This window comes from Dermacentor albipictus, chromosome 5, assembly GCF_038994185.2.
Source record: "Dermacentor albipictus isolate Rhodes 1998 colony chromosome 5, USDA_Dalb.pri_finalv2, whole genome shotgun sequence".
Classification (NCBI taxonomy): Eukaryota; Metazoa; Arthropoda; class Arachnida; order Ixodida; family Ixodidae; genus Dermacentor; species Dermacentor albipictus.
The window spans coordinates 127529127-127549529 of NC_091825.1; the positions used below are offsets into that span (position 1 = coordinate 127529127).

The 20403-nt window shown below is 43.1% G+C and overlaps 2 protein-coding genes and 1 long non-coding RNA gene across 3 annotated transcripts in view; 1 reads left to right on the forward strand and 2 right to left on the reverse strand.

The window, feature by feature from the left end:
* Nucleotides 1–112: 112 nt before the first annotated feature.
* Nucleotides 113–3185, forward strand: LOC139060579 (uncharacterized). The gene is made up of 3 exons (XM_070539727.1): nt 113–261; nt 1373–1480; nt 2829–3185. Exons 1-3 carry the CDS (start codon nt 235–237, stop codon nt 3123–3125), a joined length of 432 nt encoding a protein of 143 aa, XP_070395828.1. The 5' UTR covers nt 113–234; the 3' UTR covers nt 3126–3185.
* A 1781-nt stretch (nt 3186–4966) lies between these two features.
* LOC139060580 (uncharacterized) lies at nt 4967–8794 on the reverse strand. The gene is made up of 3 exons (XR_011514941.1): nt 7914–8794; nt 7216–7278; nt 4967–5187 (listed from the first exon to the last, which is right to left on the reverse strand). It is a non-coding gene; the product is annotated as an uncharacterized lncRNA (long non-coding RNA).
* A 2375-nt stretch (nt 8795–11169) lies between these two features.
* LOC139060084 (plexin-B-like) overlaps nt 11170–20403 on the reverse strand; it is a 149073-nt gene continuing 139839 nt past the window's right edge. Inside the window, exons 24-32 of the mRNA XM_070538880.1 lie at nt 19891–20084; nt 19331–19619; nt 18548–18701; nt 17666–17830; nt 16546–16715; nt 15756–15916; nt 15194–15482; nt 14493–14567; nt 11170–13803 (exon numbers count right to left, since the gene is read on the reverse strand). Coding sequence (XP_070394981.1) covers nt 13696–13803; nt 14493–14567; nt 15194–15482; nt 15756–15916; nt 16546–16715; nt 17666–17830; nt 18548–18701; nt 19331–19619; nt 19891–20084 — 1605 coding nt within the window. The 3' untranslated portion in view covers nt 11170–13695. The remainder of the gene's footprint in view (nt 13804–14492; nt 14568–15193; nt 15483–15755; nt 15917–16545; nt 16716–17665; nt 17831–18547; nt 18702–19330; nt 19620–19890; nt 20085–20403) is intronic.

A 20403-nucleotide genomic window follows, 5' to 3' on the forward strand; every position in this document is an offset into this window, starting at 1 on the left:
CCAGGCCAACCCCTTCGATTTTCTCGTATTACATCCCCCCCCCTCACCCTTGCTGAAGCGCTGGCTCCAGCCTGGCACATACCTTGTTCGACCAGTAATGAGAGAAGAAGAAGACGCCCACGCGAACTCACGCTGCATCGCCCAGGATCCGAGCGAGAAGGACAAGAGCAAGGACAAGAAACAAGAAGCACGTCAGGACGTCAATCCTCTGCGTCGCCGTGGCCCACCAGTGCTATGAGCACGAAGCTGACATATGGCGAAGTAAGCAGCGTCGGTGGCTATGCGTCACACACGCAAGGTCCCGACGACAAGTGCGTAAGATGCGCAGGCGAGGGCGACCTGCCCCTAATCGGGCGGTGCGATGGCATTAGAAATTTGCGGATGGGATATCTCCTTGAGCGTTAGCGTTTTTTACAGTTTTTGTATGTGGTTATGCATGAGCTTTGTATCGGCCTCCTGATCGCTTCAATTGTCAGTGAGCGTCTGTCCTGTCAACTCCTTTTTTGTTCCCGCCAGTATTTCCGCTCAACGACACTATACATGGATTAGGCTAACGCAACACAGAGTTGGAGATCGCTGACCTTCCGTCCTGCAGTGGACACAAATTTAGACTGTGGTCATGACTGCTGTTCGCTGTTTTGAGAAAGGTGTTGAGCAATTGACAAATGTTTTTATGTTGTTACTCTTGCCTTGAGACAACAGTAGGGATTGGTTGAAAGATAAGCCTGTTAAGAGGGAGGAGAGGGATAGATGACGGGATCCAGGGTGGGGGGAAGGCTTCCCCCGAGGAACTTCAGCCTTGACAATACTGAACGTGCAACAATAAGCTTCCCCTCCCCACCCTCAACTCTTAAATTTTTTTTTTCTTCCCCCCAGAGGCTACAGCTACCCTGGAACCGCATGGTTCATGGTTCAGGCAGAAGTTCCCGCCGACCATCCACCATCAGAACACTCAAATGTTCTCGAGAAGAGAGTAGCAGGGAGTCAGTTCATCTTGAGGAACGACCCATACTCTTCAAAGCTGCGTGCGTAGGGCCGGTGTGTTGCGTAGACGCGCCGTGCAAGGCACAGCGCGTGCTGGCAAGGGATGTATCGCGAAAGAAGGTTGCACCCTGGGATGCAAGCATGCATATGGTAAAGGCAACGTACGTAGAATCCATGTTCGAACACGTGACAGACGAACGCGAATATATATGCGATGCACCCGCAGTGCTTCGTACCATGGATGGCTACGCGCTGTAATCGCGGCTGAATCATACGGAACATTTTGCTTGGCGTGCAACTACACTCTTGACTAAAAGATTGTAATTAATGAGGAGCTGCGACAGCGGTTGTTTATCACGTACACCAAGCCTCCGCGGTACGTGCGCAGGTCGAGACACCGCCTCTGGCAGACGAAAGCTCAGTTGCTCCCCAAGCGGACTACACTGACCACACCTTTATCCTCACCCAAACCAGCCACTACACCAGCACTGAGGAGGTAAGCACCGCAGTAAATTTTAATATCGCCGGATATTCCTTCCGTTGATCATCATGAGCAGTTGGCTGCAAAGCATCGGCAACCAACTGACCATGTAAACCGGAATATAGGTCGCCCTGTAATTACGTAGGTCGACCTAAACTTGACTTGGCCAGACGGCGACTCACAATGTGCTAAAGACCGATATATGAATAGGACGATGAGCGACTTCAGCTTTCTTTTCTGGAAAAAATATCGACCTATATTCCGGTTTATGCGTAAAGGCACACACATACACGCTGTCGATACCCATTAATTTTATATCGGTTAATTCGACTTCTCGCTTAATTGAACGCACTGGAAAGTTTGGGCGGAAAACTTACATTGCTACGGAATTAAAACTCGTTTAGTTCGAACTTAAAAGCATATCGTCTTGGTTAATTCGACGCCCACCGACTCCCCCTCATGCGCACAGCGGTTAAAACAAGAAATTCAGCAGACTGTGCCACGTACTCCTTCCCTAAGCGCGAAATTGTTTTAGTTAAATTTACTTTTTATCTATTGGTGGCCGACGTTCCATCCGAACCTGAAGCGATGTTCACTACCGCTTGTTTCGTGTCGTATCACACTGAGACAGTCTTTAAACATGTTAGCTCGCTTCTTAAGTCGCCGCTTCAAGAGGAAGAAAGAAAAAAAAAAGGCTTTACAGGCTGCTTCGGAATTCATTTTTACCATCTTTCTTTACTTCGACGTTTATATATATTGTCATATACACCTGTCCAAGTTTTTCACGCCTCTCATGTTCTACGCATTGAACGGTCTACAAATCGCGAGCTCCTTAACCATAACGTTCCAAAGTCAATGTGCGAAGGAGAGTAAAAAGCGCTGGCCACTCTCTATCTCTTTGACTCCAGAGCTAGGACTGTACGACAAACGATTCGCACCCTGAACTCTGGTCTGGTCTTTGAAAGTGGCTTTGAAACTTTCGACTAAAATGGCGTACATAAGTTTCTCGCACACCGTGCTTGACACGAGGTCCCTGTTAGCCACGCGGCTCCCTTCGACAAGGATACGTGTCGCCAGTGGCGTAGCTAGGTCGTCTGGCACCCGGGGCCCTTAGCTCTTCTGTCACCCCCCACCCCCCTCAGGTGTAGTCGAGGAAGGCGAGGATGTCGACAATTTTCGGGTGTCTTCAGACGTATATGACACCCCCCCCCCCCCTCCTCCTGGCCCCGTGCACCCGGGGCCCACGGCCCCCCGGCCCCCCCTGTTGCTACGCCACTGCGTGTCGCTGACGAAATCGTCTCTTGCTTCCGTTCGCACCAAGGCGTCTTTCTTTTGTTTTCCCCCTTCCCACGTATGGCCTCAGTCGTCCAACGACCAGCGCCCCGCGCGCAAGCCAGTCGTCAAGTGCAGCTGGTGCAGCTGGACTTCCCTCGCCGTGGCCGGCTTCGTGGCGACCGTGGTGGGGGCGCTCATCGCGCTTGCCATCGGGCACATGCAACGCCACCGGCAGGCGCTCTCCCTGGGATCCAACAAGCTGGACCCAGGACCAAGTCAAGACTCCAACATGACGCAGGATGATCCGAGTACCTCGACGGACGCCGGCAACCCGCGGATCAACGACACCGACCAAGCCATTATGTTCGTGCTCAACGTAGACTAGTAGACGTTTTTATCCGTCCACGTAAACTCATTTCTAGATAATATAAACACAATTATTGGAGGACCGGTCTTGCAATTTTGCCCGCATCACTCCTCGTCGCTTCGGGAAGCGGCCGTCGCGCGACAGTTGCGTATTCTGAATTCCGAGTCGCGCGGTATCCCGTGATCCCACTGATGCATGGGTTGGTGCAGTATAGTTGAAGCCGCATTCTGATCGCCTTGTCGAAAGCTTAAGACGACGGGATGATAAGAAAAAGATGGCGAGAAATACGAAGGGTGCTGCGCGTTCTGACGGATGTGAATAATCCACCCATTTCTTGGCCAATCCCCCATCGTGGGTAGGAGCCACGCGGGTCAATTGCTACAACAGCAACAACGATAGCATGGCACCAATTAATATTATCCCGTGAGGAATGCGGGGAAGCGCAGAATGAGAGAGCAAAGAATGGTTTACACCAAAACCTCGTTATAGCGAAGTGAAAGAGGCAGCCTAAATTACTTCGTTATATCCGATACCTCGTTATATCCATTATTCGCATTTGTTGCAATCTATGCCCGATTGGGTGCTCAACATTAAACATGCATAGAATAAGCAGATTTCCAGGCCTGCATTTGAGGCCAATTTTAATAAAACAGCAAAAGAAATCATCGTTATATATATATACATATATATATATCCAGGAACTGATAGGCACGACGTAATGCTAAGGCATTTCTCTCGCATTTACCGGTAAACCTCCACTGATGCTTTTCTTCTTGTTTCGCAGATCAATCTAGTTCGCTATATCCATCCCACGAAACACGCAAGCAGCTATTTGATGTCTAAAAGATGTCTTCAACGGCTAATGCAAAAGCCTAGTAGCTGTCTTGATCAAGACATTTTGTAGCCATGGACGTCTAGAAGTACTTCAGTTAGCCCTGCTAACATTACGCTAAAAGTTGGCTAATGGACAGCTTGACAAGAACAACTGAAGACTTTTATTAGACATTCCCTCAAATTTTTGCGGCAGCTCTTACAGTAACACGACGTTTGCCCACAGTTACAATTTATTTTAAACGAGGCATGGACATCAGAAAAAAAAAAGTTTATATTGTCGGATAGAGTGATGCAGAGGTATTTTTTCCAGATGTGAAACATGGGAATAGTGTAGTACAGCCTCATTGGTCAATTTGTGCTTTTTAATTAGACCAATCAATTGAATGCCACCTGTCAGAATTATTTTGCAAATCAAACAAGATCTGTATTGTATGCTGATATACTTCCAATGTTCACTCATTGACCTAAACAAGAACATCTCTGCGTGAAACACACCATTATAGACAAAACTTCGCCCTACTGGGTCTCCACCAAATTGAAATAGTTTCTAGCAAAGAAAAATTTTGTCAGTGATGCTGCAGTTCAGGCAAAAATTATATCCTGGTTTCAGCTACAGGAGGCACAATAGCCTTACACCAGTATACGAAACAGAACACTGTGCTGCAATGAGTTAAGAAATAAAGGATAGTACACATCTGGAAAAACACTCTGCGAACCACTCTAACTAGCAATATAAATATATTTTTTCTGATGTCCATGCTTCATTTAAAAGTAAATTGTAACTTACTTTCCGGGTGCCTCTTGTAAGGTAATGCCAAATGCTTGCACAGCATCACGCAGAAATAATGGCCAGTTCTTCGGCATACCATCCATTAGTGAATTCCTTGTATGTTGCATGTTACAAGATACTGAAAGATAAATCATAATATGCTGTTATTTTTTTTTCATAAATTGTATGATGAGCTTTTCATGCATAAAAGGTGATTGCAAGCTAAAATGCAGCAAGGCATCAACTTCACACCATGTCACATACTCATACTTTATTACCTAATAGATTAGAAAAGATGCAGAAAGTGTAATTAAGAAGAGTGACAAATAGCAGCAAAGGTGATCATCGATAAATCTTGAAGATGATTGCCGCCGCTGCCAGAGTAGGCCAGCCTTCGTAGGAGAGCACTGGCTGCCCCCAAAAGCTTGCCGTCACAGGCCACCCGTGACGGTTCTTGTAGACATAGGAAAGCAATACCTGCACAGAACAGGAAAAAAAGGGCAAGGGAGGAAATGGGAATGTTGAAATTGGAACTTCAATTAGCAATATGTGCTACGTAAGAAGTTTGGCTCACATTAAAAATAAATTTAAGCATTCCTTTCTCTTAAATTACGGGTATCTTAAGGTATGTATGCGATGATGTTTAAAATGACTAGTATATTTCCTATCATGAGAAGCCAACAAACACTGACACCAAGGACAACATAGGGGAAATTACTTGTGCTTAATAAATTAAATAAACGATAAATTAATGGAAATTAAAGTGGATGAAAAAACACCTTGCCGCAGGTGAGAACTGAACCCACAACGTTCGAATTTCGCGTGCTATGCTCTACCAATTGAGCTACAGCGGCGTCGTTTTCCCATCCACTTTCTTGGGTATTTATGTGTCCTAGTAGAACACTGGGAGTGTTAGCCAGCGCCCCAACTCAGAGGCCTTGTTCCTGGCATATAGTCATTAAGTTGCATAGCAGAGTCAAAGTCAGCCTTTAAATTATTGTATGGTGTTTTGTGGCTAAAAAGCCACTTATCAACGTGTCAAACAAGTCTGAGAAGCTTCCTGCAAAATATAATCAGTTTAAAACAGTAATTCACTCTGCAGGTAAATGATGTACTAACTTAATTAAGTTAAATAGCGTCTTATATCGTTGAACTAAAAGCAAGTTTGGCATTTTGCACTGCCTAGCTGTTGCCTGTCTTTCAAACTTAAACATGACACAGTACAGAGTAAGCAGGTAGCATGCAAAGGAGGACTGGTGATAAAGTAGTGTTCCAAAGTAACACTCCTAGCTGGATCAATCACTTTTGTTGATATATTTTCAAGTGACCCTAATTGGCTTCGGGCAATACCTCACACAAATGATGCAACACCTTGGATGATGCTTCATACAAAGTTGAAAGTATCTCATGATGTGATCAAACGATAACATTGCCCGCTGACTTGGAAGTGTTAACATGCTGTTTGCGTGAGAAAGTGCGAAGTGATTCGTATAGGTGGCAAATTATCAGTGTATCTATACTCTCAGGTAATTCTGAGCATCTATGCTGACTTGCAACTGAGAAGCTACTGCACACAAAAAGGTGTATTCAAGTAATGGTCCATGCAGAATAATTGCCCACCTAGTGAAGAGGCAAATGTGGCAGGCTAATGGGCCAGGGCAAATAGATTGATAAATTCTGATAACACATCCAATGATATTATTGAAATAGGTGATAAAAAACAGCACAGGTAAAATTGCAGTCATGACAAAATTTTAAAAGCACCTCTGCAAACTGCTGGAACCCTCAGCATCATGCCTGTTCTACACGCACATATGTTGCAGTGCAATCTATATCTCAGACGCAGGCGCATCCACAGATCACTTTGTGATCTCCTCACAATAAGGTTAAAAAACAGTCTGGCACAAGCTACTTGTTGCGATTCATTTTGCAAGCACCAGCCAAGTGCTCATGGTGGTAGAACGAAATTGAAGTTTGTCCTTGTATGGAAGCCTTGGCCCATGTTTTATCAATTCTAGCGGCAAAGCACACCTTTTACAGCATACATAAATCTTAAATAAGACTGCTTGCTGATGCTGTACAGTAAGTTCCTGTAAAGAAACTAAATCACACAGAAAACATTTAGAATACCAAACTAATCAAATACTGGCTTGAATACATTTGTGCATTAGAGAAGCAAGATGTAATGTACACTGTTGTGGAAAATTTTTACTCATGTATGGAATACTTCTATGACACAGCAGAGTTAATTTGTGAGTTCTTACATAGCAATGACTACCTACAGGTAAATTTTGTAAGGCTTAGGGAAACTAATTTTTAGTAGAACTGTGTATGTACACTGGCACTGAGAAATTGGTTATAATAGTGGCAGCTTATAATGGACCAGAGCTAAAAAATGGCCGTTGGTGAGACACCAACTAGCTATTTTACCACGAAGCGCTCCCTGGCCTTAACCCACATAAAAAGCACTGGGAGGACCAGAGAGGGTACAGTACATTGGCTTACACTGATCATGATGAGGTCCCGTCATCCAGCTAGCGCCAAGGTACAAGAAGGATGTCCAGCCGTCTATAGAGTGAAAGGGACAAAATAAGATAGCATCAAGTCAGTTGAAAGGCAGATTTGCAATTACACATAAGGTGACCCAGTCACAGTCATTCATTAATAAATGCCAAGCTGTCGTGATTTCACTCCCAGATGAAGCACCTGCTAGGTTAAACGTTTTGCTGCTTATTTAGTACAAAACAAGTGAAATTTGTACATCAGCAGACGATTTAATTTGGAATTGTATAGATGAAGTAAACATTGCAGTTATATTTTTTTGTTTTGCTATAAAGTGGGATAGCTACAAACTGCATAGTCACTGACACACGCGCGCACACGTAAGTACAAAAGGACACAAAATAAGGCGAGTTCAGTCTGGTTCAGCATTACAGCCAGCGCGTCATCTTCGAATGCACTCCTTTCGGTTGGCTCGTGCTACGTTAACCACAGGCTAACAAGCAGGGCAAAGTTCTGACTGTTGTTGCGGAAGTCGTGGAGCGCGGTAGTGCTGAACGGCTGAACACAAGCAGAACCCTCGTATAAAAGTAATGACGAAAACTCGCAGGGCAGAAGAGCCCATATATCAAGAATTGCCGCGGGTAACACCTAAATATATTCACATTGTTGACGAAAAACGAAGCGCAATGTATTTAACTTACCGGAAAAAGTGTTATCCGAACGTGCGACGTACAAAGACGCACCGAGACACGAAGGCGGCGAACGCAGATCCCGCCATTGTGGTAGTAAGCCGTCGGCGAAAACACGCAATACAGCCGATGTCACGAAGCACTGATGCAAAACACACGGCAAACAGCATCAGCACAGCTAAATGACTCCAGTTAATATCCAGTATAAATGTACAGAACGGCTTGAACAACTGGCATAACGAACCCACGACCGAGACATTGCGGGCGGGAGTGGCCGTTTTTTTCAAACTTCCTGCCTCCCAGTGTTTCCAGCACAGAATGAGATGTTCGACAAATTTGGATTGTGCCGCCGAAGTGGTCGCAGCGCGGTGGCTCTGGGACACCGCTGTGCAACACCGGCATTTCGCTCCTGCTGCTGCGCGAGCATAGAATGGTTTCCAGGCGTCGTGTGCGCGCCCTGTATGGAAAACAATAACACGCCCTTGATTGTTGAAGTTCTGGTGTGAAATTATTTAATATTAAAGCCAATTAACTTATGTTGCTTCGAACGAGTTCGATTTGACTGAGGCGTCTTTTATTCGCTAACGTCGACGGCCGACGGTAACCGCACATTTAACACGTCGTTTGGCATTTTATGCACTTTTAGACAAAAAGATCTAGAAAAGTTCTTGAGTTAGACATTCTGAATGCGTTTACCAAAACAGACTCTAGTGACACCCGTAGTGGGTTTTGCCGCAGATAGAATATATGCTAGCATATTCCAAGTGCTGAGGTTATGTTTAGAAGAAATTCTATTTTCAGTCTTATCATAGACCAAGACGTCTATAGCCGTTTGTAGCCATTTCAAGAAGTTTTTAAGAGGTTTTGTGTTTCGTGGGATGGGTAGGACAATTTTACTTCTTGAAAGCAAGGTATTATAAGTACACACATCTATACGTATTTTAGGGCGAATTTCACTCCCTTCGTTATATCCCCTTTCGTTATAACGAGGCTTGAGCCGTATGCAACTTTGCGACCATTGGAACAGACTGACCGGCCCATGCGTCAGCGTTTTGGGACCACGCCCTCACTACCTCTGCATGGTTTCCTTGACGTGCAGAGATTGTAAACATACCCTACGGCCGGGCCAAGAAGCCGTGCACCATTTGACGCTCTTTTTGAAATGGTCCCCTCAAAAGAGGACATGACTGGTGGTTGTTTGAGCGTTCAAGGAATTCTGGCACGACACCGTAGTTATGAAGTCTAGCGCTATCTGACAAACCAAAAGAAGAAGAAAAAAAAAAGGATACAATACTTTTGTGTGCTCACGGATTTGAAGGCATTTTCGACATAAAGTGATGTGGCTTCCGTGTGTTCGGGCTGTTTTTGTTAAAAGAGTCCGATAGCGTGCTGATAAAAGAGTTTGATAGCCGAGTCTGATACCATGCCGTAATCCCCCTTTTCGTGAGCCGAGGTGAGCTGTCAGAAATGTCATGACGTCACGGGGATCGACCATTAGCACGGATATATACTTCAAGACAATCTTTGGCAGCCAAAGATTTGGCAGCCAAAGAACGGACGTAAAAGCTTTTACGTCCGTTCTGGCTCACCAAGACTCCGCTCATGGTACGACTAAAGATTGTGGTATTCGAGATGTGCATTATTGCAGCTTGACTTAGCAGTGCCCCTTTATGGGAAGCTTTAGCTCGGGACCAACTACATGTAAAAAGCAGTTCTCATGACGAGACAACCGTTGCACCGGTTTGAATGAAATTTGGTGCATTTGAGGGAGAAGGTTCTAGCAATTGTAGGATGTATAATTTTAATTTATCTCACATTTTTACGACTGTTGCCGAAGATTGGCAAGTTTCGAAAATTTAGTTGAAGCACGAAGTCTGCAAATCCGCACCTCTGCACGAACAGCGGCTATCACAGTTCTGTAAACTGTATCTGTTAGATCTAAAGCGGAACAAAATTTCATATACGAGTGCACGCCTACGTGAGATTGTTACAACAGTTACGAGGGTTTTGTTGAAGTCTTACTCACAAATAAATTTGTAGTGTATTTGAGAGCCCTGTATAATACATAATTTTGTCCACTTGAGATGTCTTAATTGCTATAGGCAAAGTTTATAGATTTATGATAGACTTATTTATTAGTTACACAATTGAAAACCTTGCACTTGCACTTTCTTTTCATTTACATTATTTGTTAATTATTTGTCAACCGGATTCCTGCATGCTATGCAGGCAGTATAGATTTTAACTTTCTTTCCTTTAAATGCAACAGATCGTTATCAAATTCGGTGCAGCTGGATTTCGAGCAAGACGATTTCTCGTTTCCATTTATACCTATAGGAGCTCCCGAAAAAGAGCTGCATCTTACAGCAACGCTTGAAGAGCCACAGCAAAAGTAACAACAGAAAGCGAGATCATTTCGTGCTGAGTGGAGCTTCTTAATTCATCAACAATTGTTAGCTCGTATTATTACATATGAAGTTGCTGCTGCAAGGAGAATTCTTTCAAGGCCTCCAACTGTTCATAGGCACTTTCAGAAACGAATGAATAAATGAACGTGCCCTGTGCAGTCAGTGATGTCAGGTGAACATGAGGATGCTCCTGAAGGCCGAAAAATTTATTGTTGTTGTTCGGTATTTTCCTACTGCCAATGTATGGAAATGCGCGGACGCTTAACCGAAAAGGCAAATTATTTGAAGTTGAATTACCGGTAGTTTTTTTTTTTGTATACTAAACATGAAAGCAGCAGCACAGAACAGGGGTTATGCTAAAAAGTGATAAGTTTACTTGTGTTTTGTAAGAAACAGTATTTTTAGTACCACATATTAACTAAGGTATCTTTTTTTTTGTGAACAAATAACCTTCTGGAGGATTCCTATATTGCTGATGTACTGAGCGCATCAGAAGTTTATGAAACACAGGTTCTACGAAAAAGGTTTCTAGAGCAGTTTGTTTGCTGGTAATGAAGAACTGTAACACTGTAGACTGATTGTATATGTTGCTACTGACTGCAAGTCTGAATTCCTGGATGCATAAATATATTATTATTATTATTATTATTATTATTATTATTACTCATTTATTTATTTTTTGCAGATGCAGCACTGTGTAAACATCCCATGTTGATAGTACATGAGTAAGTTAAGTCCCGAGCTTGAACTGCATACCTTTGAGCTGTGACGGTCGCAGCAAAGTGACAAAAGGCAATGTGTGCTCCTGAATGACTATTTAACAAAGTAAAAAGGAGAGAGGGAGAGAGAAAAAACGAAGAACAAGTTATGAACCTGCATTTTTCTTTATTGGCAGAGCACAGAAACATGCTACACGACAAAGCGCTTCAGCTGCACGGCACTTTTGCATCGTGTCTCTCATTAGCTTCACGGCGAGGGGGGCCAGTATCAAAAATATGACCGTAGGTAGTTGGACCAGCTGTTGATTCCTCAATCAAATTGGCGAACAGTGCAGAAGCCTGCTTTGCTTGACAGCTATGACAGAAACAACGCCACGGTGGCTCCCAGTGCCATATACTGTAACTGCTGAACGCACACCTTTAGATATAACCTGAAGAGTTTCTTTCTTGTCTCATGCAAATAACTACCTTCTCGCCATTCAACCAAGTTGATTTTCGACAATCTGCACTGAAACCTCGTTAATCACTCAAAGCAGAAATATGTACAGAAACTGAAATCGCCTAATGTAGAACCATGAATCTATGAAGATTTAAGTCAGGGGTGACCAGACTATGAACTGTATGCCACAGACAGCTCTTCTTTACATTACATAAGGCAGTCACTCACTTGACTGTACTATAAAAAATGCACATCTGTCGTTCTGGGAAAGTCGACCTGTGTTTTTTAACAAGGAGAACAAGTACACAAAAGGCGGCCTGTGGCATTACAGCCTGAAACGTCCATGTTTTTTACTATGGCTCTCAAACAATATGGGGAACTCTTTTGTGGTTGTTAGAATATGTTTGTCTAGCCACCCCTGTCACTAGTGGTCAAGCCAGAAACTAATTTTAATAGTAATCTTACAGAAACATGGCACTACTAGTATCCAGCTATTACTAAACAACAAATAGCACTAAACATATAAATTATAAGTTAGATCTGTCTTTGACCACAGGTCCTGCAGTACATTTGACCTTTCTACACGAGCATCATCACCGAGCCAACGCAGCTCGACAATTTTCCTTCCAAGAGTGTAAGAATGACAGTGACTGAACTCAAGAGAGGTCAAAACTATAGCAGAGAGTAACAATGGCTTAATTAGGAAAGCAACGAGGTTCCAATGCAGATTTCTTTCTCCAAATATGTTATGCGAGATCGGTGTATCACAGGCAAAACATGTACTGACACAAAACAACTATTCCACAAGGTGTCGCAGTTTTTTTTCCCAAGAAAACATAGGCATTATTTTTTCACAGCAGTGTTGTTTCACAAACAGCTTCAGCACCTTTCATATATTCAACCACTGCAGCACATTTATTTACACGGAGAACTCCCAGCAGAAAAAAAAAAAAATCTGCAGAAAGAATGTGACCTTAAATTACAGGATAGTTGAAACAACACATGTGAAAGTGGCAGATATATATATATTTTTCCCTTTTAAAGCAAGAAATAATTTCTGTACCACAAAACCCAATTGTTGGGAAGGCTTTAAGACAGTCTGCTCATGGACGTGAAGCGCATAATAATAAAATGCTAATGCACTGAAGTCTGCGATTATGGGCAGTCATAGTTCTTGCCTCTGATACGTAATGCCATAAACAGGTACCATGTATATATATTAAAACACCTTTACAACTGGTTTTGAAGAACTGCTCAATAAATTTGAGGCTGCCCAATTGTGTGTGACACTCGGGAATGGAGCAGACTGCCCTCGCTGGATCCGCATGCCAACGACTGAGAGCATTGCTGCAGGATTATTAAAACACACATTCCTGAAAAAATAAAGAGAACTAAGAAAAGTTGAAGTGTGACTTAGAATGGGCAATGCTGGCAGTCTCAAACAATGATCAAGCATGCTCTCCGCGTGGCTGGCACTTCTCATCACGCAAACAAACTATTCAAAAAATGGCGCTACTATACAAAATGTACAAAAACGGGTGTGATGAACAACAACTGCGGCAGCCCGCGCCGCCCTCAATTGCGACGAGTAAAATGGGGTTCGCACATTTAAAAATAGCTTCGACAAGTACATCGTGTGCACGGTGTTCACCGTGCACCTTGCCCCGTATTTCGCCCTCCCCGACAAGATCGTCATTCCCCCCCGATTGCCAACTCCTTGCAGTAAGATGACAACACGAGGTGGCAGCACACGTTCAATGGTCCATAGTGTCTTTCTTTTCCACAGAGGCACATGTAGTTATAAATAGAACGGTGCTTGCAGACGACGTGGCGTGCTGCACAGCACCAAGGAACACCCTGCTTCCGAACCGAAATTTTTTGTTGTTAAGTGTGATCTTTGTCCCTGTGCGTTTGGTCAATCTATCCTCTCGTTCTTCTCATGACTCGAAGATGAAGAGGCGGAGGGGGAGAATCCTCTTGTGTGCTCTAGGAAAAACAGTCTCTCTTTCTCTCTCTTCTTCTCGCAGCTCATAAATAAATGTGAAGAAAGTTTTGGGCACACACGCAGAAACGACACGGACGCACATACCCACACACACACGCGCGCACACACGCACACACTGTTGATGCGTCCGACACACGCACAGTTCTGTAGTCGTAGCTGGCTTCCTTACAAGCTGCTTCGTATTCTGCTTGCGTTCGTTGCATAGAGCAGGCATCGGTCGCTATCAACACATTGAAGTCTGTTCACCTTCAAGGGTGCACGCCACATTTAGTAGCTTGTGGGACAAATGTAGCTTCCGGCAGTGCAAGTCACCTTCAAGCCCCATGAGAACCTGAGTATGGTGAAACAAAAAAACAACAGACCAAAGGCTCAGAATGTGCAATTTTCACGGAATATGCCCATCGGGCACTATGACCGAACATGTCACAAGAATTAAATTAAACAGAAGATCCCCTGCAGCTTATCGTGAATCCAGAGTGCAGTCATAGCACAGTAATCGGACTATTACATCTCCCCATGTATTTTATTGTATACTGGTGACGACCTTACAGTTGACCTTGTAAATACTGTGCACTTTTGAAACATGCTGGATAGATGATTTTGGTTATAGACATTGCCCTACAACATTGTGCTGTGCGGCTTTCAGTGATCTAACAAGAATGCAAGGTACGTGTATAGCATTCGTATACTAGGTATACAGGAATACAATTACTACATCTGTCTCCGATATTCACTGTAAATTGTCTTTGGCATAGCTTTTTCAAATGTGGTAATGTTTTACAGATTCAGTATTATATGTAGATTGGACATTGTTTTGCCACATCATATACTGATTGCTTTGTTTGTAACTTGATGTTGATTCTGGTTCAAGTTGGTGGTGAGAGCTTTGTTGAGCTTCCCAAAGAATGGTTTTCGTTATTTCTCGTGTTCTGCCATGTTCTGTACAGCACATAAAATAAACACTACTTCTATTTTAACTCCCACAATCATCTCCAAAGAGCAAGTGAGAAAGTGGCTCACCTGCTCTCTGTATTTTGCAGCATACACATAGAGCTCTTTCACAGCACCAGAAGGCTCGAATTCGGAGGAATGTGCCTGATGAGAGAGAGGGAAGAAAAAGCAACAAAACATACTGTGAGACAATGATGAAAAATTGATACATGCTGTATTTTCAATAAAGATAGGCACAGTCATACTGCTACAATACGGCCACTTCCTTTCAAAGAAAGCCCAACAAGGAAATACTGACTAATATAGTGACAGCATTGCTCAAGAAGCACAGTTGTCCGATAATGTGATATCTCACTATAGTGTAGAAAGACGAATTCCAAGGTACTGTTTCCAGCTTTGAAGAGCACTGATTAGCAAATAAATTTTCTTTGCTTATACCGCAGTCACATGGGGCACTTTCGTTCACGATTGAGTTCTATTGGGATCTAAATTCTCAATCTCGAATGGCACTTTGCACAAGCTGCAGGAGGGAGCCAATCGTGATGGAGAAATGTGATCCTGATCGGGCTTGACTGCGAATGAAAGGGCCTGTGTGAATGGGATATCAACTCACTTAGCCAACTAGAAGTGCACATTTCACACCTAACAGTGTCAAGCAACAGAGAAGAATGGATTGTGCAAAAGTTGTTTATGTAGTATATATTGTCATAACCACTGCCAAGAATACGACTCAGGAAGGCCGTTTATGTACAATCAAGATGTGAACTCACTAGGGAGAGTGCTTGCATGACAGCGCACATCTCTTGGTCTGTGACCTTGGGCTGGAGGGCAACACCCTGGTAGAATTCCAGCACCTTGCGCCGGTACTTGGGGATGTCGCGTGCGAAGAGCAACTTGTTGGACGGCGAGTCCTTGCCGAGTCTGTGCTCCGAGGTAGAGCAGGCGTCCATCAGTGTCTGGGCGATTACTGAGAGGCAAGAGTCAACGATGGGACTCTTCTGGACGTCCAGGATGAAGTCGGGATTCTTGATGAAGTTTACCCAGAAGCGTAGAGGCAGGCTGTGTGTTTCAAGAAAAGCAAAAAAATTGGGATCAGAACAGTGACACAAAAAGGCAAACTCGAAAGCAGACGCAGACACAAATGTCAATGCATATACATAATCTGTTCTTTCAATTGTTCTTTGCTTGAAAAACCTTCAGAAGACTATTTAGCGTAAATGCCTAAAGCCTAGCTAATCTGTAAGCTAGTATGTCCCGAATGAATATTTTCACTCGGCATGCTTTGCTTATCCTCGCAAACCAAACATAAACCCAAACAATGTTTTCACTTACCAATTACTCTTCCAAGCATGGGGCACCTCTGGGTCAATGATGCCATGTCTATGCGCAGCTTCATCGAGCAGGTCAAACAGCCACTTGATGGCTGGTGGCAGGGCTTCATTCACAGTCAAAATGGTCTTGAAGAAGTCTTCCACAAACTTCTCCACAGTGCCCTGTAGTAAAGATATGAGACATGTTAAACCATTCATGATGTGGAAAGTTGTAAACAAGGAACAATTCTTTAGAAAACCTGCACTTGTTCCGTCTCTCTCCTAACTTTCAGGCAGCGCAACAAAAAGCAGACTATTTCAGTTTTCATTATTATTGTTTAAATGCTTAAGATTCCTAGATAAGTACTTGTTCTCAAATACAATCTGTTAAGTGCAGTTCTCCTATTGGGTATCCACCACTTTGTACATATTTTGCCACTGGTATTAAGCAATGAACACAAATTCTGAACACATGACGCATCACAAGTCAAATAGATCTAATCATACAAGATAACTTCTCTCTATAATAATGGCACAGTACTCGCATTAAGAAACCTTCATAATTATGTATGGTTGACTCGCATGAAGTGGGACCAGGAACTTTGGTATGCATAATCATGAACTCTGAGGTTTTATTTGAAAGAATGTATCTATTTCTTTTTTAATTTTTTTCGTTGTTATAAACCTTCATAAGAGTTTAGCATGCTGCAGCACTGCCGCTATTGCTGGGCCTAATCTCTCGGCATGATAGATGGCAAAAGCAAATAGAGTCGAGCTCATTGCATGCAGATTGTGGTTTGTCAAGCTCTTGCCTTAGTGGAAAGCAGCCTGGTGAGGAAGATCTCAGGAATGGCCTTGTGGTAGATGTCCTTTGGCTGGCCAATCGTCTCGTCCTCTGGCTTGACTAGATGCCAGTACTTGATGCCTTGCTCAAGCTCGCAGTGAGACACTATGGGAGACATGGAGTTCAGCGAGACATTGCCTGCAATGAGTTTTGGGGTACACTTGCTTAGATGAGGAACTGATACGACAGGCATATTCGAAGTTTAGAAAAGCCAGCAAAGTAGCCTTTATGTAAATCGAAAGTTAATAGTGGCACACAGGCTACAAGAAAGACATGGTTTGCCAAGCAGGGCTAAATGGCATGTGAACATTTCAACAACTCTATGAGCATATTAAAAAACAGGGGGGAAAAAAGAAAGAAAGCTTGGCCAAGGACCTACAGAGTGCTTCCTAATCACAGTAAACGAAAGAAGGTGACAGTCCCGAGTGTCAAACAAGAAAAATCACAGAGCATGAGCGCATATTAATCAGTTAGCTAATATAACTACTACGCAAAGCAAAATCACATGTTGTGAAAACCAGGTATACCTCGTCACATTTTCACTCCTTTCTTGCTCAAACAGGTATGAAAGGATATGCCTACTGATGCAGTGCACACCCACGATCTCACCACTGACTAATGCTAAAAGTAAATCGCGGCTCACAAACAGCTCAAGCATGCACAGTTCAGCAAACAAAATTAATTCGACCTCGGAAATGTGCCCAGCCAAGGGGACAGATGAGTAATATTCGATTGACCAAAAGTCCAAATGATGTACAGAGATGTATAGCACCATATTACTTGACAGCAATGACTACTTTCGAGTGCACTGCAGTAATGCAGGGGAAAGCAGAACTGTATGGTAAGCATATCACATTTAAAGCTAGCATGAGAAATACCGATTTACATGTACTATTACTTTATCTATAGTATATGTAAGCTTGATCTTGGACCAAGAATAGAAGTATAGTACTACAGGAAGACAACAAGAGCAGCTATCTGAGATCGATCTCTCTTAAAGTAAGTGATCAAAACATGTTTCATATCAGTGATATAAGCTGCTCTTCCGAAAAACTGCATGAGCAAGTACATTTCCTTATTGCACTTACAGTTGGAGCTGAAGCTGTCGTTCTGCTTCATGACTAGGCTCATGACAGCAGAATCCTTAACGTTGTAGTGCCGCAAGGTGTTGATCTGTCGCCAGCCATTGACTGTCTTTGTAGTCATGTCTTCGTCAGCCAAAATAAGATGACCGCTCCTACCATTTCGCCATTCTGCAAGAAAACAATTGAAGGGCCAATGTATAGTGACTGTCTCAAAACAAGTACAAGAGACAGATATGTGCGTGCAAGATGAATGACATACTTTTAATAAAACATCAACAAAAGCCATTCAAATTCTCCAAGTTTTAAGTAAGTGCCTCTGTTCTTGCCAGGCATAGTGTATGCCTCATTGAGAGAGAGAGAGAAAGAGTGCAGCGAGGTTAACCACAGGAAAAATCCAACTTGGTACGATGGAAAGAAAGTGTGATGCAATGTTGCTCTTATTAAACCCCATCCTATTTAAGATGTGCACATTTGCAGTTGTACTACAGGTCAGACAAAAAAGCAGTGGCCGCCAGAAAAAGAAGAGATGAATCCTATGTTGCTTGTGATACTTACGAAGACCGATTTACAATCTCATTTTTGGAGCTGTACGCTCGAACCTCATTACATAACAAAGTCAAATCCGACATTAACATAATTTGTTATATCTCTATTTGGTGTATTGAGGTTTGGTTGACTTGCATATGAGAATTGATATGTGAGCAAGTCTACTAAAACTGCATTCTTTTATGCAATGTTCTTTTTTTTTTCACAGTTCAGTATTTTTTATACTAATTTATCAATACCACAGTGCCATGTGCCATTCATATTCTTTACAATGGATACTTTACACTCTTTACATGTTGCATAAACTGATAGTTAATATCTTGGATCCAAGAAACTTACCAAGATCGACATCATGGATGGATGGCCTCAGAGAGAAAGGAGTATTTTTGTACAGCGTGTCAAGTATTTTGCTTTTCACTTGGCTTATAGTGTCACAGTCATTGACCCTGCAGTGAATCTTCTCATCCTGGTCCTCTTGTATCACCTGAACGGTCTGCAAACAAAACAAAATGATGGGCGTAAAAAATATGAAAAAGCAAGACTTTTAAACACATTGCTGTACTTGTTATGCATGCCCTTAACAATAATTCACTACCCCTTTCTTAAATGGATGGATAGATTCGAAGCCAGAACTCTTCAAGAAAAGCAATCAGTGGCATTGGTAGGCAATGTGCAATAACCTTCCTTTACTCTCAGCCCTACTAAGCTGCCCTACTTAATGTTTATGTGAAAGGGGTAGGTTTATACAATGTGGCTATTCAGCGATGCTGCGTTGTCTTAGCTTTCCATGCCACGAACCAGCCAAAGATAGCTACCTAAAAGGTAGTTGATGGTGTTGCATTGCACACAGCAGCTATAATAGCACAGGGGAACTGGTGGTTCTATGACGATATGTTACAATTATGTGATTCAATGCAAACAAGGAAGGCAAAAATCATGAAAGCACCGAGATATGGTGAGTGGTAGTGTGCGATCCAAGGTTTTTACACTCTGACTAGCTTTCGCTAGGCTTTTTTCAGCCACCTGAAGTTACTAGCGTGATATCTGCTGATATTTGGTGCAATTGTGATGCCACCTAATCTCACAGGAAAGTGCAGCACAGATTCTGATGTGGAAACTCACCACAACTTCGTAGTCAATTTGCTCCCGCAGCAGCCGTGCCTCGAAGAGGGAATAACGTGCATCGTACGTGACAGCATCCACGGGACCTTTCTCGACTTGGTGCTTGATGGCGCTAAAGAGGAGGAACAGGGAGCTGCCCGCGTAGTCTCTCAGGTAGTCATACATGCTCAGCGCCAGCCAATTGGTCAGCATCTTCTCGACAACCGACTCAGTCCTCCGAAGCATTAGCTGCGGGTGTTTGCTGCTCACAGACTTCTCGATCAACTGGAGTAGCAATGTCCTCAGCACACTGCAGCGGGAGACAGCACAAAAAACACAATAGTTGACTACAGACAGTTACCTAGAAATCACTTCAAACATATTCAATGAAGACAACTGAGTTTGTTGATGCATTTTTGAAGGCTGACAAACTAAAAGTGAAATAAAAGACACTTGCTCTGCCCTGTATGTTTCTTCTTGTCTGTTGTTTTTTACTGTACCTAAGTTCGTCTTAGCCTTCAACTTCAAACATTTAGCTCCATGCATGCAGTGCCTCTTTATGATAAAAGCTGTCAACTCACTCAGTTCCATACTCCAGCCTCCCCATGAAGACAATCATCAGCAGAGAGGCCACGTTCACTCTGTCACGAATGGTGAACGACTTCTGGCTCTCCAAAGTGTTGATGAAGGTCACGAGGAAGCTCTTGTTCAGAATCAACTGCTCGAACTGGGACATTGCCACTTCATAGTTGTTGTAGATGCCATTGTTCTTGACCTGAAAGAAGACAAGGTAGTGTTTATTATGGATGTGGAGAGTACAGCTTTAGGAGCCTAATGGCAAGGACTGTAACAATCCTAGAAGTTTGATGAAGCCTCTTAAGGCGAAAGCATCAGGCGACCTTCCTCATGCCTATTGCTTACCCCTCTAAAAAGCACTAAGTTGGCTACCTACAATGCCACACTGAATGAAACAAATTAGAACTGCTAGTAACTAAAGTAAGGAATAAGAGACAGCTTTACCTTGAGCACTTTTCATTCAAATAGCACATGTGAAATATATGAATGCTCACTAGCGTTGCTGAAGTGATTTCAGT